At 60.5% G+C, this 23,334-nt stretch overlaps 1 protein-coding gene across 4 annotated transcripts in view; it reads left to right on the top strand.

Moving 5' to 3' along the window:
- The window catches only part of PTPRN2 (protein tyrosine phosphatase receptor type N2), a 697,620-nt gene that overhangs the window by 286,757 nt on the left and 387,529 nt on the right, over positions 1-23,334 (top strand). For all 4 annotated transcript variants that reach the window (XM_079932273.1, XM_079932275.1, XM_079932274.1 and 1 more), the window contains exon 11: positions 5,701-5,780. In XM_079932273.1, coding sequence (XP_079788399.1) covers positions 5,701-5,780 — 80 coding nt within the window. The remainder of the gene's footprint in view (positions 1-5,700; positions 5,781-23,334) is intronic.

Here is a 23,334-nt window from a genome sequence, read left to right as displayed (position 1 = left end):
TTCCCACCTGTAACATCAAGGGTCCGTTACAGCTGTCCTCTGTCAAATCGCATTGATTGGCTGTGCGTCCGGCACCGCTCCGGTGTGCAGGACCTCCAGGAGGGTTTGGTCATCAGACTCAGGCCCTGGAGTGGGAGGGCCTCACGCAGCCCAGCGGGGAGCCGTTCCTGCTGCCCGTGGCCACTTCCACAGGCCCTTTGGCCCTGTCACGGTCTCCGCGTGGCCCAGTAAGCAGGACAGACGGCCTGACCTGGAGGTTCTGACTGTTCCCTTCAAAGAGGAGGAGGGGGTCCCTGGAGCTTCCTGCCCCGTTCCTGGCTCCTGTGGGCAACTCCCCTGGGCTGCACACACCACGGGGTCCCCACGGGCTTGGCCACTGAGAGCCCAGCTCAGGTCCAGGGTTCCCTGCTGCATGTCTGCATAAGCACGCCTGGCACGCTGACCGCACGGCGTGGGTGCGTGTTACACACACACATGACGGGACACACGCATGACGGAACACGCATGGCGGAATGAGTGATGGCACAGGCGGGTCTGGCACCCCAGACGGCCCCCAGTGACACTGCACCCCTCCCTCTGTAGAGGGGACATTGAATGTGGCCCAGGGCTGAGGGAGGGAGGGAGGGAGGGAGTGGGTGCCTCCTTCGTCAAAGGCAAGAACCTCGTGCGAGAACTCTGAGGGCCTCAAGTACCAGGCAGAGGGGTCCTGAGACCGGAGCTTCCAGGAGCAGCTGGCGGCCTGCAGCGCTGGGAGACCGTCCTCGCACCTCAGAAGTAATCACCCGAATGAGCTCTAGGGTGGGACTCCTTAGGCCCCCGCGGGGCTGTGTTCATTGAACCTGCATCATCTTCCATTAGCAAAACCCTCCGTGGTGACCAGGCAGCAGACGGAAGGCAGAGGTCCCAGCCCCGGGCTGTTTCCTGGAGACGTGCCCTTTGCTGCCCCCCTGCCGCCCCTTGTTTCTTAGAAACCTTCCAGATGGGATGGAGGCCGGGGCTGCGCGCCCCCCCACTGCTGCCACGGGAGCGTTTGAGGGAGGGTTGGAGAGGAAAGGGAGTTGTGGGAAGTGGCGTCAGTCCTGGGGGGCTCCAGTGGGGGGGGCTCGGGCCTGGGGCCTTCAGGAGACGCTGCCTAGCCTGCCTGGCACCCCTCTCTGGCCCCTCACCTGGGTCTGCGGCTCAGTCCCTCCAGGTCTGGAGACTCTGGGGACACGGGTGTCCTGGGGGCTTTCCAGCCTCGGAAGCTGGGCCGGTTCCCAGACCAGCTCTTTTGTAGACATCACCTGCCAGTCTCTTTCCTGCTCAGGGGACGGGGGCTTCCGACTCCCCCGGGGCCATGCTGCACCCCGCTCTTTCAGCCTTTGGGAGTCTGGTCCAGGGCCCTCGCGCGACTAAACCCCCGAGCGGCCCTTTCCCCGCAGCCTCGCCCGGCCCTGGAGCCCCCCGTCTGCCCTCGAGCCTGCTTCTGGGCGCCCAGGCCCCTTGGGAACCCCCGTCCTGCCCAGTTAACGCTCGTCTCGCACGTCTGAGTATTTAATGCTGTACGTGGTCTGCGGGGGTGTGTGTGGTGTCCCATGCCACACATGCACGTCCTGTGTGTCGCCCCCAGGACCCAGCACGTGAGGACACGCACCAGCCGCAGGGACTGACCTGGGGAGGCCTGGGGGGATGACCGCGTGGCCAGCATGCTCTCAGGGCTGGTCATCGTGGCAGGAGAGGAGAGGAATCTGCCCCACGAGGCGGCACTTCCAGGCTTGTCTGCGTGTTTATGGAAGTACTAGTTATGCTTCATATGTTTTGTTAATGGTCATGTAGCTGTCAAGCAAATTTCATTATTTCTTATTACATCGTTAGAGGCCATTAAAACGGCATCAGCGCACTGGTGGAATTACGCCGGCAGACGCACAGCGACCGCGGTTGTGATTTTATAATCTAATCATGGCTGTCCGAGGAGGCGGTGCTGATTGATGCGGCTCTTAGTCAGGTGGGCGGTGCTGCAGGGCCTCGCGGACTCGCAGCCAGTGGGGGCTTCAACCAGCTCAGGGAACGCAGGCGCCAGCCTCATCCCGGGTCCCCCTTCGGGTCCCCCTTCGTGAGTCCTCGTGAGGCAGGAAGCGGTGTGATTTCCCTTCCGTGTGGTCGACCGCGCTGACGAAGGGCGATTCCTGAAGACGCAGCGGGAACTCACGGCCTGACGTGTTCACGAGGTCCTGTGCACAGGCCAGGTCAGCTGGACCCTGCAGGAGCCCGGCGAGGACGCGGCCCCCCTGTCCCGTGCCCACTGCCGACCCTCCACACCTCCCTCCCCATATGAGGACCCCGCAGGTTTGGAGGATTCTGGAAGACGTGTTTCAGCTTCCTGGAGCAGAGATTGTACTTATTTGCCTCCTGTCTTGTTTCCCTGGCGACTTGCCAGAACTGCCCCTGTTTTACAGCCGGGCAAACCGAGGCCGGGGAGGTTAAGGCTCAGCAGGGTGACAGATGGCGACACAGGACGCGGCTGTGCAGCAGAGGCTCTGTGCAGAGGCTTTCACGTCCCCGCGCGTTAGAGCAGGTGCTGGGGAGCGAGCACCCGAGCCCACGTCGTGTTCAGCCATAAGGGGTTGGATATGCCCCGTGCAGCGGGGTGACCCTTCCCTCGCTGGTGCCAGGGCCAGGGCTCAGCTGCGCAGGGGCTGGGCCGTCACAGACCGGGTGTCAGGTAGGGAGTTGGTGACGGCAACACGGACCCTCCATTCAGGGCGTGCTTTCCACGCTAGGCGGTCCCAGGGTCACGGCTGTGCATCCCGGGGTCGCATGTGTGCATCCCAGAGGCATGTGTGTGGCGTCCCGGAAGGAAGGAGGGCCCTGGTGCCCCGTCGGCCTCTCCTGCTGGTCCCGCAAGTGTTGGGGCAGGTGAACAACCCCTGTGTGCTCCATCTTTGGGAATCCAGGGACGTCCGTGAGATCTTTAGAGAAAACTGTCGGCACCGGAGGGAAGATTAGATTTGGGGGGTCCCACGGGCCTCAAACTCTGCAGATGTGGTTTAGATTAGACACGTCCCAGAAGCCACGCGTAAACCCAGAGCCGTGCCACGTGGGTCTGCTGTTAGTGCGTTGGTGGTGGGTGTGGACGCTCGAGTTGGCAAGGACTTTCTCCTAGTTTTGGAAGCAGTTGCGCTAGATGTCGGGACTCAGTCCCAGACGTAGCCCCACCATCCACACGCGTGTCAGGCGCCGGCGGGAAGCGTCGTCGCACGAGTGACCTGTACAATAATTAACGTTTAATTCGAGCACAGACATCGAGCAGTCGCTGCACTTGCTAGGAGGTCCCAGAGCAACGGTTTTCAGAGCGTTTGTGGAAGTGGGGTTGGAACTGAGGGGGCGGAACCCAATTCCCACGGCGAGGGGGGAAGACGCCGCGGCAAGAAGTCTCCAGGGGCAGGGAGGCCCCCTTGTCCACCCCGGGAGCATCCAGCAGGGGCCGGGGAGGGGTTTGCTGCATCCCCTCGGACCCTGGGGCCTGGGGAGTCCACGGAGGGTGCTGCATGCGACGTGCACGGAGGGTCGGACAGGTCCTCCGGGTGCCACACGCGGGGGGGGGGGGTGGGGCGGGACCCGGGAAGACTCGGCTCGGCCGCGACAGCGGGGGTGGAGAGGGAGGGTGGCGCTGCTGCCGGACGTGGTGACGTTCCTTGTACAGGGAGGTGACCGGGAGGCCCCGTGGCTGGATGAGCCACCAGAGCTGTGGGCGCCACGGCAGGAGCTGCTTCAGGAGCGCTCGCTGCGCTTGCGGCGAGGCCCAGGCTCCTGGGTGGAACGTCCGACAGCAGAGGTGCTGGAAGGACGGCCATGCTACCCCTGGGGGCTCCGCAGTTCCCTCTGCAGAGGACTCGGCTGGCCAGGGAGCTGGGCCAGAGGCCGCCTGAGGGACAGGACCCAGGCCGCCTGAGGGTCACGAGTGGAGGTAGCCCCTGAATGCCAAGAAGCCCTGAGGCTCGTGGACGCGTGGTCTGAGCTCCCACGACCTGGAGCAGCGGGCCGGCCTCTGGATGACGCGCTCGGGAAGGAGGGGAGGGGACAGAGTGGATGCAGAGGAGGTGGCACGTGGCGCACGGCTGACTTGGGGATTTGGTTCCTGCTAGCGGCGTTTCTGCCGTTTCCGAGAGTGTCGCTGTCCTTTCCACGTAACTCTTCTCAAGCGTGGTCCCTTTCACTTGCGTCTCACTCTCGTGCACTTTTCCTTACATCACCCTTATTAGGAGCGCCTTTGAAATGATCCTGTCATAGACGCTGGAACTGGCGTGGAGTGGGTGGGAGGCCCAGCAGGGGGCAGGGCCGGGTTAGAACATGCAGGTGACGGGCGGCCTGGCGGCGTCACCTGTGACTCAGCTGGGCTCCCTTTAAGGGAGGACAGCCCTTGGGTCCTCAGGGTCCTCGTCGTAAATGGAGGCGACGGCGCCTGCTTTGCTGGAGAGATTAAACACGGTACACGCGAAGCTCCCGTGCGCACGGAGGCTCAGCAGATGGCAGGCACGTGGTTTTGTTCTCGGCGGTGTTATTCGGTGGTTGAATCTGTGCATACTGATAAGACTCCATGGCATCAGCGAGGAAGGCCCAGCCCCTGGACCAGGCGAGGGCAGTCGAACTGAACACAGCCTGTTGTGGGGAACCTCACCGATCACCAAGAAGAGCACTGCCTTGCCAGGGGCATCGTGACGGCCAGGAGCCCCTGGAAACCACGCGTGTGCCGGGAAGGGCCACCTCTGAGCGGCCCGTGCCGTTCTGGCCCCCTCGACACCAGCTCCTGGGGGTTGTGTCCGGGAGATGATGGCCCAGGAGATGCGGAGCTGGGACAGTCCTGACAAAGGCGGCCTCCCTGCCCCCCTTCAGACGAATCAGTTGTTAAAAGGGGGATGTACTTTTCAAAGTCATGTGCAATACAGTAATTAAAAAGCTTTGAAAAATTTTTTTACCAGATATTCATTTTTAATTATTATTTATTTATTAATTAAGTTATTTATTTTCGCCGTGCTGGGTCTTCGTTGCTGCATGCGGGCTTTCTCCAGTTGCAGCAAACGGGGGCCACTCTTCATCGCGGTACGCGGGCCTCTCACTATCACGGCCTCTCTTGTTGCGGAGCACAGGCTCCAGACGCGCAGGCTCAGTAGTTGTGGCTCATGGGCCCAGCCGCTCCACGGCATGTGGTATCTTCCCGGACCAGGACTCGAACCCGTGTCCCCTGCATCGGCAGGCGGACTCTCAACCACTGCGCCACCAGGGAAACCCCCCTGCCAGTTATTTTTTTACTGAGTAGTTCTAAAGATTTCAATAAGTTTTTTAAACAGCTCCTTTCAGGAGAATTTTAAAAATACCCGTCTCTTTCCTTTCTGCTTTTGGTTCCTGCGGCTCCCTTGGGAACAGAATACTGAAAACAGTTTCCATAACAATTTTTCTTTTTCCCTTGCAAGAATATCTGCTTGTTATTGTTGGATATTGGGGTTGATTTGAACTTTTTGTAAGCGCCCTGCCGTGTGTGTGTTAGAAAAGCGAAGCCTGTGGATAGAATTCCTGGAATCTGGGAACAGAGTCACAGTGACCCCGCAAAGCCACCCCCGCGGAGGTCGCGTGTGGACGAGCAGCGCCTGGGGTGCGTGTGGCGTTCAGGGAGGAGGCCCGTGTGCTGAGCGGTTCTCACGCCTGTTAAACGGTCTCTTCCAGGGTCTCGGGACCAGCGGTGACCTTCAGGGTGCGCGCCAACCTCCAGAACGTGACAGCGGCGGACGCTGCGAAGGCGGCAGGTGAGGCTGCTTCCGCGCAAGCGCACACACCCGCCCGGGCAGGGGAAGGGGGCCGGCTGCTCCGAGGACAGCCGTCTCCCCAGAACCCCGATACTCATCGGGTGGGGCCCGGAGGGGAGTGGCTGGCCTCCCGGGGGTGGGCGGTGGCGACCGCACTGCTCGCTCGGATAGAAGGTGGTGTAGGGGCGGGGCTCCGGCCTCTGCGAAGAGCCCGTGTGGACAAAACGATGCCCTGGTGCTTTGAGGTTTTCCGTCCCGTCCCAGCCCAGCAGCTCGCACGGGCTTCACCGTGTCCACCTGGCCCACGAGAGCACGGGACGAAGGTCTGAGTAGCCCAGTGCTTGACCTCGGCGTCCCTCCTAGAGCCCAGCCCGTCACCCGCTCACACATTTTGCGATCTTCTGGGGTGGGGGGGTCCCAGCGTGTGGTTGGTGTGTGTCCCTGAATGAAAAGCGCAAAGCGCCGAACGTGGGGTGTGTACGGAGGCTGCTTTCCCCTGCAGCCCACGTTTGTTTTCAGCTACTGAAAACTCGTGTAACATGTACAGTCTTTCCGCCCAGTAAGAAAAATACAGGAAACGTAACAGAACCTGAGCCTCACGTTTTCCAGTAACTCAGGGGGAAGGACTCTCGTGCTTTATGGTCGTTGGTAAGCGCAGTGGCTGAATGCACCGACCCAGACGCAGCAGAAAATGACTCTTTGTTTCCGCCAATCCTGTATGTGGCTAAATATATGAACTATTTTTAATGAAACCTACATTTTCACCCCAGTGTACAATGCAGCACGGTATTTGGGCTGACTTAGAGATCTGGGCGTTTAGTTCTCGTCCATTGAGGTATCACCTTATGGCATCTATTAAAGTTTCTTTATCCAGTGACGGTCAACAGGGCATAAAAATAGCTGTAACACCCTCTTTGGTGGAACAAACTGTAGCTCTTCTCTATTTTGGTTGCTGTTGGCTTTTCCTTGTAGGATATTTTGATGCCCTTAGGAACTCTGATTTGCTGAAAGGAATGATTTGGGGAACAGAATTTTTGGTTAAAGAAGAATTCCTTGCGGAGTTGTGCTACTTCCCAGAAAGCCTGTGGAGAGCTGACGCGCACGCCCCCAGCCCACATGCCTCCTAGGCTTCATTTCACTGTAACGGGTGGAGCTCGGGGTCCAGCTGAGCAGAGCAGAGCAGAGCAGAGCAGCCTTTCTCCGGGGTTCCGGAGAAAGGAAGTCAGCAGATTCCATTCTAAACACTCCGCTGGCTGAAAAGGAGCGGAATTCCGTGTCAATGGCTTCACCCTGTGTGACCACGGGCTCTTTCCCTGCACAGCACCCATTTTATGGTCCTCGTTCCTCAGCATAAGAGATTATTGAATATATTTAAGACCAAATCAGTTATCACTTTTTACCCAGAAATGCATTAACAATTGTTCTGTAATTGGCAATTCATCCCAGTGCTGGGAAGTAATACTTTCAAAATTGGATTTGCTGGAACTTAAGGGTGCTCTGAATGGAGTAAAATGGAACGAAGTCTTTCTATCTTTTAGAATTGTGACAATAGATTCACGACAATGGCATTTCACTTATTTTATTGCTTTCTGTGGGAAATGAGGTTGATTATTTGAAGTCTGCTTCCTTGGTCATTTGAAATGTGTTCACGTCAGGTACCGAGGGGGAAATTGCACGTGCGGTTTGAGTGTCCTATCGCCAACCCTCTAAATACTCAAGTTTCTGAATTACGTTTCCGTGAACCAGCACAGCTGTGCCAGCCAGGGTGTTTCTTGCTTGTGCAAAATGGATGACACACGTGCATGATTTTAAAACTTCGTTTCTTTTGTATTTTAAATAATTTCGTGATGTTGTGGACGTACCTGATGCTGTACAGGGAAAGGATTACGGAGAAGAGCCTGTGACCGTAGGATCCGAGCGTTTGGCGGCAGAAATACCGAACTGTAGTGGCACCTCGACCCCGGCCACCTTGAGGGCGTGTTTGCTGCCACCCGGAGAAGCAGCCTCCTCCAGTGCGGGGTCCTCCTAGGGGTGGACGTGACCCCGTGTTAGCAGGAAGAGTTTGAACTTAGAAGGACGTTTTGTGGCTCCGGTTTTAGAAGATGATGTGGAATCTTACTAGTGTTGTTGTGGCAATGTGGGCGGGGCCGGCAGGATGGGCCGCATACAGACCTCACAGCCTTCCGCCCGCGTGTCGGTGCCCCTGCAGCTCCCAGGACCGTTTGCCTTTGCTTCTCGCCGTGGGACTTCCTGGCACTGCGCTGTGCGCCCCTCTTGTTACCAACAAAGGGAGACGTGACCCTGTGATGGAGTTCAAAGGGCGTTTCCTTTGCCTGTTCTGCACAGGGTGGTACAGAACTTAATGAAGAGTCATGTAGCCAATGACACGTCTGTCCCCGTCAGACATGGTCCGTGTTTGTCCTGAAAGGTGGATGCAGTGGGTTTCCTTATACGGGTGGTTCTTTCCTGGGCGTTAATTAGTGAACTTGGGCGTGGACGTCAGGTGTGAGTGAACAGTGGTTCCCAGGAGACACTTCCTGCGTTCAGAGCACACAGAGAAAACCAGTGGTTACGTTCAGTCTTCGTGGCCACGTCATCTAGTCAAGTTGAGCAGGACAGAAAAGTCCTTTTCTCGCTCTTCATTTTCTCGGGAGCTTATCCTTAAGTAGCGTATTTCTAACCCGTGTGTGCGTCTCCCTTCAGGGAGGCTGTGCTTGATCACCTTTAGAGGAAGCACACGCGCTGCTCCCCGCGCCCCGTGGAGACGCCTGCCCCGTGGTCCCCGGGGCCGTGGCCTCTTGCGTGCGCTGCGCATCCCTCCTGCCCTGAGATCGGCCGTGTCTGCGACCCTCCCGGGGGCCTTTTCGGCCTCAGCTCCTCTTTGCTGGGGTGTTTGACTCATGACTGTCCGGCAGGTGATGGGCCGGGCTCAGCCGCTTGTCTCCCTTGGTCTTAGCAGCACCAGCTGCGTCCTGTCTAATCCAAGCTCTGGCCTCAGCACTCGGCTTCCATTCTCCCTCTGGGCTCATTTCAAGTAACACACGTGATTTTAAATCCTAGCATCTCCCGTTTGGAGAACGATGCCTTTAAACACTGTCGGGTGTGGGCCCAGGGCTGGGAACCGGGACAGCTGGACGCCAAGACCCACCCCGGACCGTGAGCTCTGCCCAGCCTTCAGGTGAAGGGGGCAGGCGTGTCCTTCTGTAAAGTGTGATGCCGTCGCTCCTGCTGTGATGCCCACGCAGCGCAGCCGTCTGGACGGCCGACCAGGCTTCTCCCTGACGGGAGCACCACATGAGGCCCAGGCCACAGGGACGTTTGCAGAGCCCGGCCTTCGGAGGAGGGGACGCCTCACCTGGGTGCTTGTTGGGGGGCTCTGAGGACCGGCGTGCGTGCCAGGTGGGCTGGAGGGGAGAAGGGGGCCGTGCAAGGGGCAGCCACGGGGCCAGGCGGGGCCGGCAGCTTGACTCTCACCTGACTCAACTCGTGGCAGAGCCTTTGGGTCCATGAGGAGGGCTCAGCGAGTTCATGGCGGCTTGTGGGGTCAGCGCTGCCTTCCTGACACCCAAGGGGCTTGGCCAGTGGCCCAGGGGCCCGCACCTGCACAAGGAATCCCGGGACAAGGAGGCTGCTGGCCCAGGGGGGGAGGGGCTCCTTGCGGCAGCGCCAGCTGCACACGCAGGTTCCCCCGACGGCCTGGCCTGCTTGCCGCGGTCACACCCTCCGTTCTCGCCGGGGATGCGGTGCCTGCACCTGTGAGTGTGGGCCGGCGGCTGTGCGTGTAGGTGCCCGGAACCGGTCTTGCACCCAGTGTGCTTTCATTGTGATTGAGAGCCCGGAATAAATGGTAGAGGGGCTGGTGAGCCCTGGAGCTGGAAAGAAGGCTGTGCTTTTTCAGCGAGACTGAGGAGGAGGCTTTGGAAGCGCTCGTGCAGTCCAGCTGCTGAGAAACCGTGCTCTGCGGGTGAGCGGGACGCCTGTTAAAAGCTGGGAAAAGCCAAAGGCTACAGGGACTCTCATCTCCTCCAAGACGTAACGTGAGAGAATCGGAGGGTGTTTAGGTAAAAGCGACGTCGGGGTTCCTCCTGATCTGTGCCTTGTGACGCAGATGAGAGACACAGGCCAGAGCGGCGGTGAGCTCGTGGTGGGACGCGGGGAGCCTGCGGGGCCCGCTGACCGGCCCGTGGCAGAGGCGGGGAGCGGCCTGTTCTCAGCTCTCCAGGCAGTTCTGGCGCGGTCGCCTCACAGCCTCGGGCAGGTTCCAGGTCGAGGGCCCATGAAGCCTGGCTGAACCTCGGGGGTCACCAGCAACGGGCAGGGGGCCCTGCAGGGTCAGCTCACCTGCTGCTCCCATTTCAGCAGGTGGGTTGGCAGACACGGCACCTGCGGGCTGAGGCGGGAAGACGGGCAGCAGAGGAAACCGGCTGGGGGTCTGGGGACTCGGCAAGGGCCTCAGACTCCAACAGGGCGATTCTGGAAAAGAATCTGAATAATTTTCCAGCTCTGTCTGTCGTATGTCCTGTGCTGTCGCCTGGAAGGGACGAGCTTGCTTTATTTCGCTGAATGGATAGACTGCGTGTTTCCAAAGTGAAGCGCGCGACAGAGGCCCGTCCTCCCACTGGCCGTCGGATGCACCCTCCGTGTCTGCCGTCCAGGAACGAGGCTCATCTGGGCCGGGGGTCACATGGCCGAGTGAACGTTCCCCCTCCGCAGAGGGAATGTGGCCTGGAGCCCCTGCTCTAGCGGGTGCTTGTGCTTTTCCTGAGGATGAGGAAGGAGTCTGAAGACAGAGCCGCGGTCCTCACGCCTGTTCGGGAGGAAGCAGGGGTGGTGACGGCTTCGTCCTGGATGGATTCGCGACCAGCTGCAGAACACGCGGCGGGTGGAAAGGTGCCGCTCTTGCTACTGGAAACAATGAATCTATTAACAGTGAAAACACGCTGTCACTCGGGGGATAGTTCAGTTTTTGGAGAACGCAGCTCAAGAAGTCCCTGTGATAACAGTCGGGGCTGCTCCCTCTTCATACTTACGTGAAGACAGACTCTGCTTCTGTTCGCACAGACTTGGAGACCCGTCTGCAGACGAATCTCGTGTCTCATCCTCGGTCCCCGAAAGGCATTTTCTGGCTTCTTTTGGGCACCCTTCCCACTGCTGCAGCCCGCAGCGGAGTGGACGGGAGGCTGCGACCTGACGTTTTCCGCGCACGGGCCTCCCTCTCCTCCTGGGATCTGCTGGCTGCCCCAGAGTTGGATGCAGCCCAGAGCCGAGGGCTGTTCGTGGGCAGCTGTCAGTGTCAGAACCAAATGCCGACACGATGCGATCCTGCAAAGGCAGAGAGTTGGGGTCAAGCCAGAGTCGGGACGGGAGTGGAGCCCAGAGCTTGGGGGTCCTGGGGGGCCAGACCCACACAGGTTCTGGAAGCTGTGAGCGTTGGCCGGGGCTGGGCGTGCGAGGGTGGAAATGTGGACCGGGCTGGCCTGCTTACTCCCTGGCCAAACGCGCGTGCAGAACCGGGGAGTGGGGAGGGGCCGGCTTAGCTTCGAGGTGTCCACGCCGAGGACTTCTACGTCCTGTGTCTCTGGGGTCGAGGCGTCTCACGGAGCTGCTCTTAGTCGAGGCCAGTTTCCCACTTACCAGTCATCGGTTGGTACCAACGCAGGGCGGCCAAGTGCCAGGCCCTGTGCCGGCAGTGGGGATGCTGGGGTGACGGAACAGAGACTGGGCTCTGGTGGAGGCGCGGCCTAGCGGGAGAGATGGAGGAGGAGGACGTAAACATGCAGCGCGATGTAATGTGGCGCGGCGTGGCGTGACGTGACGCACTCTACAGCGTCGTCCGGTAAGATGCCAGGAAGGCAGTGTCGCATCGCGTGCACCGTCACATGATACAATTTTGCCATCACGTGGTTATTTGATATTACCGACATCGTATAGTACACGGTACAGCGTGACGTGGTGTGTGGTGTGTTACAGCGTAGCGTTGTATGCAGCAGTACGATGTAACATACTGTAAGACGGTACACCGTACGATAGTGTACTGTACGTCACGTCACCTCAGGGAACGTGGAACGGTCTGAAGAGAAACCAGGCAGGGCGTGGGCGCTGGACGGGTCGGGACGGGAACTGGTTTAAGTGGCCAGACAAGGCCCCGAGCGGCCGTAGAGACAGAAGCTGAGGCCGCCGGCAGCCGGGCCTCTGCGTACGAGCAGTGGGATGTCTGCATCTCTGGGTCGGGGCCCTGGATCTGGGAGCTGGCGACACGATGCCCAGCACATCCTTGGGGTCTGTTTGTGGTTGTCAAGGTGGGTTTTGTAGTCTCACACTTATAAGCCCCGTTTCCTTCCTTCCTTCTCCTTCCCTCTTCCCGCTCTGTGCTGGTGCCAGGAGTCACAGAGAACCATACACAACAGGTCTTGTCCTCTCCAAGCCTGGAGTCTGCTGGAAAGAGCGACATAGTGGCCCAGACAGCCTGGGGAGGCAGGGAGGGCTTCCTGGAGGAGGCATCTCGCGGGAGCACTGGGGTTCACGAGGGGGCGCGATGGGCTCAGACCTGCAGTTTTAATTGTGATACATGACACTTCTGAAAGCTCCCGGCTTCAGCTCGAGGGATGTATGGGGAGACGAGGTGCGCTAGAGGTGTTTGTGTGGTCCAGAGGGACACGCGTCACGGATGGGGACACGGCGACGTCGTGGGTGAGGTCACGGGCCCTGGGGACACGTCTGCTGGACCTGGTGTATGATGACGGTGCTGGGTGTGCGAGAAGCGTCCAAGCCGAGGGCACCAGATTTTCTGGCTGGGTCACCCGGGCAGAGGGGCGTTTGCTGGGCGGTGGCGGGGGCGGGCAGGAAGCACTCAGGACAGGACGACGTGTTATGGGGACGCGGTAAGTGCGGTTTGGCCCATGTGCGTCTGGGGCCCCGAGTCTCCAAGAGGGACACGTGCAGGAGCAGCTGGAGAGAAGCGGCCCCGGCGGCCCCGAGCTGACCCGAGCCGGGCAGGTGCCACCTGAGCAGCTGCTGTCTGCGGAGGGCAGACTTCTCGGTCACACGGGCCCCGCCCAGCCCTGTGACCTGTGGCCCAGCGCTCTGGGGCTAAGTCCCAGTTGGCTCGTGTGAAAATGACGCAGGAACCCTGATCCACAGGACAGTCGAGTGCTGGGTAAGGGCGTGCTTTGGAGCGGGCCTGGCACGCGGGCCCCCGGTGGGCAGGGTCCTGTGAGCTGCCCCTGGGATGTGGTTGCCAGACTCCTTCCCTACACGTGGGCCTCCCCCTCCACTGCCGCAGCCCTCGGCCCCAGGGGCTCAGTGCTGATCTCAGTGGTCAGGGCATAGCCGGCCGCCCTTGGAGGAGGTGACCCGCCACGTGCAGGGCTCAGGTGGACGCTGTGTCCAGTGCCGGGGCTCCGGGCCCCCGGCGACATGCAGAGGACACGCGCCGCCGTCCCTTTGCCCTTCTGCTTAGTGAGTGTCCAAAACCCCAGTCCTTCCAAGTCACGCAACTGTTGCCACAGTTGATCGTTGTGACGCTTCGTCGGCACGTGAACGCTGTTCCTCCTCTTCTCAGCACAAACCTGAGCGTCTTTGTGCCTAAGTGGGAGGTGGCTGGTTTTAAAAATAGGGCTGTGGCCGCAGTGCAAGACAGGCACCCGTGGGAGGAGACGCAGTGACAGCACGGCGGGCCACCGGCAGCGTGCGGGGAGGGACAGTGTGGCCCGTGGCCGGGGCCTCCTTCAGCAATTTCCAGCGGGCCCCCTGCCCCCGGCCGCACAGCTGGGCGAGCACAGTGTGTTCCTCCCCGGGGCTCTCTGGCTGCACCAGTCCCCATGGCAACGGCGGAGGGCGCGCAACAGCGGAGCAGCCATGAACGTGTTTCCCTGTTTCTGCAGGCTGGCTGCTCCAGGTGGGGTCTGAGTGGAGGCTCCCAGCCCAGACCCTCCCTGGCCCCCACAATGCTGGGTCGGTAAGCCTGGAGCCCCGCACAGACCTGGGGGCCTCCTTCCTCCTGGGTGGCCGTCGGACCAGCTCTACGGCCAAGCTCAGGGCTTTGACACTTGAGGTGTCCTGATGCTAGAATTTCAGAGGCCCTGTGACGCCTAACTGTTTAACAAATTCTTCCCACGAGCCCTTCGGTGTCTGAGCGCCTCACCATTTCTCCTAGACGCACCTGCAGTGTGGAGTCCCTCCGCACAGCCGCGGGCGGTCACCTGCCTGGCCCAGGGCAGGTCCCGCAGATGCTGGGATCAGGAGAGGCACCTCTCGCCGCAGGACAGAGGGTCAGGAGCTGAGAGCCCCCTGCAGGGGGGGCAGGGGCTGGGCCTGGCTTTGTCTGTTGGCACTTGGGCAGGAAGCCCTTGGAAACGGGTGGGGACGTTTGTCACAGGCAGGTCTCTGTTAGCAGGCTGCTGAGGCCAGCACTGCCTTCCTGGGCTTGTCTCCCACCCACTCGCCCATTTTCCTCCTGCACAGCGACACTGAGGCTCCAATGGCCCATTCTTGAAAGTGAGCCCCTAATTACAGGGCGCGCTGGTACCCCGGGTCCATCTAGTTACAGGGCGCGCCGGTGTCTGAAGGGCATGTAGTTCACAGGGCACGCCGGTACCTGAGGTCCATCTAATTTACAAGTGACGTTGGTACCCCAAGTCCATCTAAGTCACAGGGGATGTTGGTACCCCAAGTCCATCTAAGTCACAGGGGATGTTGGTACCCCAAGTCCATCTAATTCACAGGGGATGTTGGTACCCCAAGTCCATCTAATTCACAGGGGATGTTGGTACCCCAAGTCCATCTAAGTCACAGGGGATGTTGGTACCTCAAGTCCATCTAATTCACAGGGGATGTTGGTACCCCAAGTCCATCTAAGTCACAGGGGATGTTGGTACCCCAAGTCCATCTAAGTCACAGGGGATGTTGGTACCTCAAGTCCATCTAATTCACAGGGGATGTTGGTACCCCAAGTCCATCTAAGTCACAGGGGATGTTGGTACCTCAAGTCCATCTAATTCACAGGGGATGTTGGTACCCCAAGTCCATCCAAGTCACAGGGGATGTTGGTACCCCAAGTCCATCTGGCCCTGAGACACAAGTCTGAAAAGGCACCGTGTGCCTCGGGGAGCTGCGGTAACTCCGCGGGTGGCTGTGTTACGGGACAGCAGCCCTTGGGGTGATGCTGAACATGTGACATGCAAATCAGCCAGCAAACAAAAGGCTCCGCGGGATGGCGTGTGAGCCCCGCTGGAGCAGCTCCCACGGCCCCCTCTGTGGGCAGAGGCGTCACACGGTGGGCGCCGGCTCCCAGGCGAGCTGGCTGCAGCATCGCCCGCACGCTAAGGGCCAGTCTGCACGGGCTCCGTCCCAGCCTGGCCCGGCGCCCCCTCTGCTCTTTCTTGGCAGCCGAAGTTGGGGACACAGACCCGCAAGAGTGGGGACCAGGGTTCAGAGCTGAGTCCCAGCCCCCGTCCTGCAGCTCCGTCGTGTGACGGCTCCTTTGTCGGGCTCCCGGCTCCTCCTCTGTGGGACGGGACTGGGAATTATGCCCCTGGGGTCGCAGTGGGATTACACAATGGAGGAGGAGTTGGGTGCGAGTGAAACTTTGCTTCTGCAGGGTTGGCAGGCTGCTGTCGCCGCCCTCCTTGGATTTCTGTCAGCTTTGCTTGCCCGGAGTGCGTGGTGGTCTCCGTGTGGCCGGAGCTGCATTGGTGCTTCGTGGGGTTGGACGAAGGGGAACTGGCCGTGTGTGAGGATTGTGGGAGGGTCGCAGGCTGATGGGACCATTGCGTGGTCATTAAACGTGGACCCAGGTCTTCCTGGAGGGGGAGGGAGGTGTGTGGCCACCGTCTGCCCCGGACTTCCTTCTGCTCGAGGACCGAGGCCCCATCGTGAGGGCAGAGCCTCGGTGTGGATGGTCGCCCAGGGGAAGGCAGCTCAGGAAGGACGCCCGCGGGGTCGATGCCCTCGTGCTGATTAAGGTGGTTGTACAAGTCCTCCTTTTGCATTTAAAGGCGGTTTGCTCTCTGTCAACACCTTGTTTTATTACAATTGCAAAGCATGAAAAAGCAAATTCACAATGAAAAGTCTTCAGCAAAAGCAATGATAGGATTCCCTCCTACAGGATAGAATGGTACAGATAAAGTCTTGCCAATGTCACAACCAAATCGACATCCCCAAACTGCCCCTCGAGGAGGTAACCCAAGCTGCCACTTGGAGAAAACCTGGTCATGAGGAGCGAATACAGACGTCCCGGCTGGACGACGGGGAGCCGCACCCTGCAGGTGCTCACCCGGGTGTGGTGCTTTATCTAACCTGTGACTTCTAAGAACGAGAACAGTGACGCCGTCAGCGGGGCTTCCTGCAGGGGCTGCTGTTCACCTCTCTTGGCTGCAGAGCTCGGAGCAGGGCTGCTCTGCGCTGGGCCCTTCGTGATTCTAGGGACCTTGGCAGAGACAAGCAAACCACGGGGCAGCAAGGGCAGCACCCCTGGCGCTTCCCCGGCTTCCTCGTTTCCTCCTCCTGCACAGTGAGGGAGTGAAAGGAAAGGGCAGGCCAGGCCCGGAGCCCCTGCAGAGGGGCCGCCTGCTTGCCAGGGCTCTGCCCGGGCTGCTGCCCGGGACCCCACCGCCCCCTGCCTCTGCAGCCCAGCCCTTCATGTACCTCCACCGGCTCCTCCTCCAGCCCCCGTGCTGCCCTTCCTGCATCTCCCAGCCCTGCCTCTTCCCCGGACCCCGGACCCCGGATCCGCACCAGCTCAGCAGGAAGCCGCCCAGTCCACCCGTCACTGCCCATTCGACCCACAAGGCCTCCCCCTCCTCCCCCAGGGGCGGCCCTCGGCCAGGCTGGCTTCCTGCGGCTCCTGGGCAAACCACGGTTGGCGCCCAGCCAGGCTCCCACGTCTGCGTCTGGCTGGCAGCTCTCACTTCCGCTCAGCGGAGCGGTGTGGCAGAATGACCGTGTGGCCCCGAAGGCTGCACTCTTTACTCCGTGGCCCTTTGCAGAGTCCTAGGACGGTGGTTTTCAGCGTGTGGTCCCCCAGAGCAACCACATCAGTATCGACTGAGAACTTGTTAAAAATGCAAATTCCTGGGCTTCCCTGGTGGCGCAGTGGTTGAGAGTCCGCCTGCCGATGCAGGGGACATGGGTTCGTGCCCTGGTCCGGGAGGATCCCACATGCCGTGGAGCGGCTGGGCCCGTGAGCCATGGCCGCTGAGCCTGCGTGTCCGGAGCCTGTGCTCCACCACGGGAGAGGCCACGGCAGTGAGAGGCCCGCGTACAGCAAAAAAACAAAAAACAAATTCCTGGGTCCCCAGGTGTCCTGAAGCCCATCCTCTGGGGAGGGGCGCAGTCCGTGTTGGAACCAGCCCCGCGGGGGCACTTGGGAACCTCTGGCTGCTGTGGACGGACATCCCCAGACACCCACCTGAATCTGCAGAGGTCGCCAGACCCGCCGCCCACTGGGGCTTTGCCATGCAGGGGCGCAGACGGTGTCTGTGGTCGGCGGGAACAGTAATGTGGACAGAAGGGAAATGTGGGCGCTCGAAACGTGCGTGCCCTGTTTCAGGAGCCGCCCTGAATGGAGGCGTCCTGATTGAAAGTGCGTTTATACGGAAATAGAAACTTCATCCTGACCTCCCTCCCCTCCCTCCGCCCATCTGGACACACCTCTGACTGTCCAGGCCGTCCCAGCGCTTCTGCGTTGGCTTTGCTGCTGGTGGAGGAGATGGGAACAGGCCTGCTCTGTCCCCAGCTCTGAGGTCATCATCTGTGGCGATGACTGCTCCCCTGTGGCGCCGCCCAGGACGAGGGGAAAGGCCGGAGGGTCTGGTGGCTGCTTCGCGCTGGTCAGCCTTAGGGACCTGCTACGGGGTCTGGTTGCCAGTGGGACCCGGGCCCGCTCGGCTCCCGTCACCGGCTCTTTCTTGAGGCAGCCCGAAGTCCCAACAGGGCAGGCACCTCCAGACGGCGGCCCACTGGGTGGGAGCTGGGACCACCCAGAGGCCTAGAAGCAACCTCAGCCTTAACATCTTCCCGTGGAAATCATTTTTTGTGTTTCACAATGTTTTGGAACGTCTCCACTGCGTGTTGTAAGTGCCTCACGTGTCCTCCTGGAAGGCGGGACCCCTTCTAGTGCTCTGAGGGTCTTTCTAGGTTGAAGACCTTGGGAGACATGCGAAGACGCTGCAGAAGAAGCGCAGCCCTGGGTGTCTGAGCCCAGCCTCCTTGGGACGCACGCCCAGTTAAGGCTCTTTCCCACCTGGAGCCAGAAAGGCGGGCGCCTCGGGAAGGAGGGAGGAAGCACCTGGCTCAGAACTCGGCGACCTGGGTTGGGCTGGAACCTGAGGGTGGAGCGTACCCTCACACGAGTCCTCCTTTTTCTCGACTTTAAAGAAACATTCTCAAGAACCAAATGATCATGTAACTTTCTTCTTCTAAAATAATGCAGAGAAACAGTGACATTCTCATGCTCTGGGGTAATTTCCATTCTGAATATGAAATGTCTCATCATTTAAGAAAAGTCAGATTTCGTTTATCTGTAATTAAATCTAGAATGTGTTATTATTTGAAGGCCCTGGTGGATTTTCAACTTTGTTGTTCTAAAAATGAATTGAGTGAGGGAGTCCCCTGGCGACCCAGTGGTTAGGGCTCCGCGCTTCCACCGCAGGGGGCGCGGGTTCCCTCCCTGGTCGGGGACCTAGATCCCACATGCCCCGCGGCACAGCCAAAAAAAAAACATGAACGAGTGAAACGGTTCCCAGCGCCAGTTTAATGAATGGTTCCACTTGCTGTACTGTCCACCCATCGTGGAAGCAAGAGTCCTGAACCGTCGTGGACTTGACCTGCGGCTGTGCTGTTGCCGTGACCCCATCCCCCCCGCGCACAGCACCGCTGGCAGACACCATCCTCATAGGGCACAGCTGGCGGCCTCTGTGCCTCTCAGACACTTACCTGAGACTTACCTTCATGCGGCCAGAACACCACTGGAGAGCAGCTGGCACTGGAGGCCTGAGTGCCGAGGGTGGTTCACCAGCCACTCCTGGAGGTTCCCCAAGACGTGTCCATGCTGGCCACTGAAAGGAGCCCTCGGGGGACAGCACACCTGCAGCCGGTTAGGGAGCTTCTCTGCGGCTCTCCGCCAGGAAGCTCCACGATACACCTCGGAGCTCGCGGCCAGGGTAAAGGCTGTGTTCCGGGGAGCTCTCAGGATTCCTACCGGGAGGCGCTGAGAGTTGCTGAGCCCATCGATTCTCTTCGCCCTGACGGCCCGGAGCCTCACGCTTGGACTCCGTGCCCACGCCTTCACCATTTCCCACCCGGGAGCATGGCGTACAGTTTCCTGTCACGTGTCACGTCTGTTGTATCCTGTCTTGCTGTGTCCCATCCTGTACTGCTGTTTCACACTGTCCTACTATGTCGTGTCACTGCCCCAAGCTCCTTGGAAGCTGCTTTCCATCCCCTCGGAAGCAGGCAGAGCATCGGCCATCACTGCCGCTAGCTACTCGTGCCCCACGTGGACCGTTGGTCCTGACTTTCTAGGGGACACCAGACCACCTGCAGTTCTGTGGACGGTCACGTGCACAGGGCCATGAGGACCCCGTCCAGCTGCGCTTGGAGGACAGCGCGATGGGCCGGCAGGCGGTCCCGCTCATGGGAGGGGACCTTCCACCCCTGCCTATAACCAGCAGGTGTCCCCCAGCAGATGGCCTTCGGGAAGTCACTGCAGTGGGTGGGGTCAAGGTTATGTGGAGGAAGACAGTGTCATTGAGAAAAGGGTTGTTCTGAGAAAGATGGAGCCATTGGCATCCTTCAGATACAGTGAGTAGGCAGCTCTGTGCAGACGGCTCTCTGTGCAGACGGCTCTCTGTGTGGACGGCTCTCTGTGTAGACGCCTCTCTGGGTGGACGGCTCTCTGGGTGGACGGCTGTCTGGACGGCTGTCTGTGTGGACGGCTGTCTGTGTAGACGCCTCTCTGTGTGGACGGCTCTCTGGGTGGACGGCTGTCTGGACGGCTGTCTGTGTAGACGGCTCTCTGTGTGGACGGCTCTCTGTGTGGACGGCTCTCTGGGTGGACGGCTCTCTGGGTGGACGGCTGTCTGTGTAGACGCCTCTCTGGGTGGACGGCTGTCTGGACGGCTGTCTGTGTAGACGGCTCTCTGTGTGGACGGCTCTCTGTGTGGACGGCTCTCTGGGTGGACGGCTGTCTGTGTAGATGGCTGTCTGTGTAGACGGCTCTCTGGGTGGACGGCTCTCTGGGTGGACGGCTCTCTGGGTGGACGGCTGTCTGTGTGGACGGCTGTCTGTGTAGACGGCTGTTTGTGTAGGCAGCTCTGTGTAGACGGCTCTCTGTAGATGGCGCTCTGTGTGGAGAGCTGTCTTTGTGGACGGCTAAGCAGTGATTCTGAGCGGAAGCAAATGAGGCCCCCGGCACAGAGCCGCCCACGGCAGCACAGTCAGTGCTGGGCCTCCCACCGCCTGGGCCCCTTAGATTGCCCGCACAGACCACACGCAGGTGAGAGCGTGGCGCAGGCACCTGTGTTATTTTTCTCTCACGCCTGGACCCGGGTGCTGTGGCCGCAGGGCCAGGAAGCGGGCCTGGCCAAGCATCGCACAGAGTGACGCCAGCCTCCGTAGATCAGTGGTAGTGGCGGGCGTACGCCGTGCTTCATGGACTTCCGAGCGCTTGTCTTAAGAGAGGAGGTTCGTCTCAAATCACACTTTCCCAAAAGTTGCGTGATTCTGGCTGGAGAAATGGATGTGGTGGGATCGGAGCCTTGACCGAGGCCCCTGCAGGCCGGACTAGAGGAGGGGTGTCTCCGGCTCCTTCTGGAATTGCCAGCAGGGGAGCCAAGCAGGTGAGGGCGTGGAAAAGGGAAAGAGGAAACGTGGGTCCCGGGCGCGGACGGAGGCGCGGCAGTGCGGCTGCCCGCCTTGCACGTGGCGCGTGTGAGGCCGGGAGGGCTGTGTGGCCTGCCGGCTGCCGCGGGGCGGCGCGTGCGGGCATCGCCCCCGGACCCCAGTCCCACCTTCGGTCAGAGGAGCTCTGAGGGCTGCCGAGCTCTGAGCCCCGGCACCTGACCAACGCCCCGTCCCACCTGGCTTTATAGATGTCAGGCAGTTCCCACCTTCCCTGGTGAGAGCGTTGGCTTGTGAACTGTTGGGAGACGACTGGAAGGGTGTTGATGAGGTGACGCCTGGCAGCCAACCTGTCGGGTTGACCGTAGTCACTGGAGAAGGGTGCTTCGAATCGGAAAGAAAGTGGGCCTTGGGGGCCTCAAGTGCCTGACCCCACCTGGGGCCCAGGGCAAGAATTCGCGCTGAAAACAAATCCAACAGAGCCTTTTCTGAAGTGGTTTTCCCCCCACTTTCCCAGGACTGACGGGGGCTGAGAGCAGCACGGCCCCTTGGGCACTGCGCACAGGGCCGGCCCACCCCGTCCTTGAGCGTCTGTCTGTAGGAGACGCACATCTCACCGCTGAGGGGCTGTGATTTACGGAGCATCTGTGAGGAGACCTACCGAGTCTGCAGGAGGAGGGCCTCCCTTTGCCTCGAGATGAGTGGGGTTTGATGGTGTTGACAGAGCCAGTGAAGGAGGGTGGCCGTTCCAGGCAGAGAGCAGGCAGGAGAGGCAGGACCCCGTGCAGAGGTGTGAGCCGGGCCACGGGGGCCTGAGGAGGCAGGTGGCTGGATCGAGGCTGCAAGGAAGGCAGGGCTGGGTGGTGCCGGCTGGAAGCATCCCTCTGGCGGCCGACCACCACGGGGGCTACCGAGCAGGCAGAGGCGTGGAAACCAGGGCGTCTCCTGGGCTGGTCGGCGCTCGGGGCACGGATGCAGGCAGCAGGGGACCCCAGTGGGAGCTGATGGACTGGACGGAGGGACAGAAGCGTCAGGGGTGAATGGCTCGCAGGATTCCGGCTCTGTCACCTGGCCGCGTCCAGGTGGAGGTGTGAGTCGGGGGTGCAGAGTCCGTCCCCCCTGCCCCCCGTGGGGCCTCCTGTGGCCACTGGATGCTGGAGAGCTGGGCTGCCGGCAGGCCTCTCCCACCAGCCACGGGAAGGTGTTCGGAAATGCTTGCAGGATAAAAACTGCGTCTCGGAGTGTAATTTAATGTTTGTAAGACCCTGGACTCGGGCAGCTTCGTGGACGTGAGCCCCGCACGGTCCCCGTGGGAAGGTCTGCTCTCCCCCCGACCTGCCCTTCTTTCTGTGGCCGCCCTGGCATGGGGCGCACGCCCCTCCGGAGGGGGCTTTTCCCCATGCGCCTGTGCGTGAGGCCGCCCACCGCCATCCCCGCTGGGGCGGCCGGCTGAAGCTCTGCCGCGTCAGCGCCGTGTGGGCCAGGCCCTGTGCAGCCGTGGTTCCGCCCCGCCAGGGCGCCTCCACCTCCAGGGACCCCAGGTCAGAGGCCCCGTCCATCCAGTGTCTCTGGAAAGGCGTCTCCTCCCCACAGGATCCCGCGGTCTCTCTGGAGTTTCCTTAAATCTTCCACAGTTGGTTTAAACACTATGTAAACAAAGGGAAACTTCCTTACACGCAGCCTCCACAACATGCCTGTTATGGTTAAATGTTTTTCCTTTACCGCACGAAGCAAATTTAATCGCTTTAACAGTTTGTAATAAACACGCAGCAAAGTTTGTTTCCCATTTGGTCGCGATATTCCTCGCTCTTTGGAGCACCGCGCGTTGGGCGTAAGATGCTGCAGTGGGTCTTGAACGTGTTCTCTTTTTCTCTTTCTCGAATAACCTGTTTTCTTCTATTCCACACTAAGTGCTGGCCTTCCCCCAGAAGCCACCCCGGTGTCACAGGCCTAATGAGGAGATGCAGAGCCCCCGCCCCACTTTTCCTGCTCCTCTGGGAAGCCGCCGACGTCGCTGCAGCGGTGGCTCTGACCCCGCGGGCGCCCCTCCGTCGGGTCCTGTGGCGCGTCTGCCCCATCGTGAGCTTTTCCACGGTCTGAGCTCCTCTGACGCCCACTCTCTGCTCCCTGAGATTCTGTCCCAGGCGGACCTTCCGGGTGAGGTTATGGGAACTGCCTCTACTGACGTGATCCGAGGTTGAAAGGACAGCCCCCCCCCCCCCCCGACGACGTGGTGGTGAAAAAGCAGAACTTCTGTGCCGTATGGCCGCCATCAGGGCTCCGAGGAGGGCGCCGTTCAGCAGAGCCCCTGCCTCGAGGCTGATGGGAGCAGGAGCCGGACGGGCGCTCACAGCCCCACGCCTTCCATCCCCGGCTGGCAGCAGCCTGGGGACCTGGGCCTCGGAGGGAACAGCTGTACCCCTGCAGCAGCTTCCCTGGCCGAGATGGGGGCCCCTAGGGCCCCCGCATGTGGCAGGGAGGCGAGGGTCAGCCCGAGAGCCCCCCTGGGCCCCGACGTTTCTGACAGTGAACCATTTCATTATTTTAAGAATGTCCCCCAGTCACCCACAAACTCCACAGTCATTGCTTTTGGAGGAATCCAGGGAGAGCCCTCAGTCCTTCCTTAACTTTCAAAGCCCAATTTCCAGACAGTTTTTGCTCCCTTCTGAAGAAAACGTCAGAAGCCAGGGAACAAGTGAGGGGGCTGTCAGCGGAG

The sequence above is a fragment of the Stenella coeruleoalba genome (assembly GCF_951394435.1).
Source record: "Stenella coeruleoalba genome assembly, chromosome: 9".
Lineage (NCBI taxonomy): Eukaryota > Metazoa > Chordata > Mammalia > Artiodactyla > Delphinidae > Stenella > Stenella coeruleoalba.
This window is presented reverse-complemented; position numbering and strand designations above follow the sequence as displayed.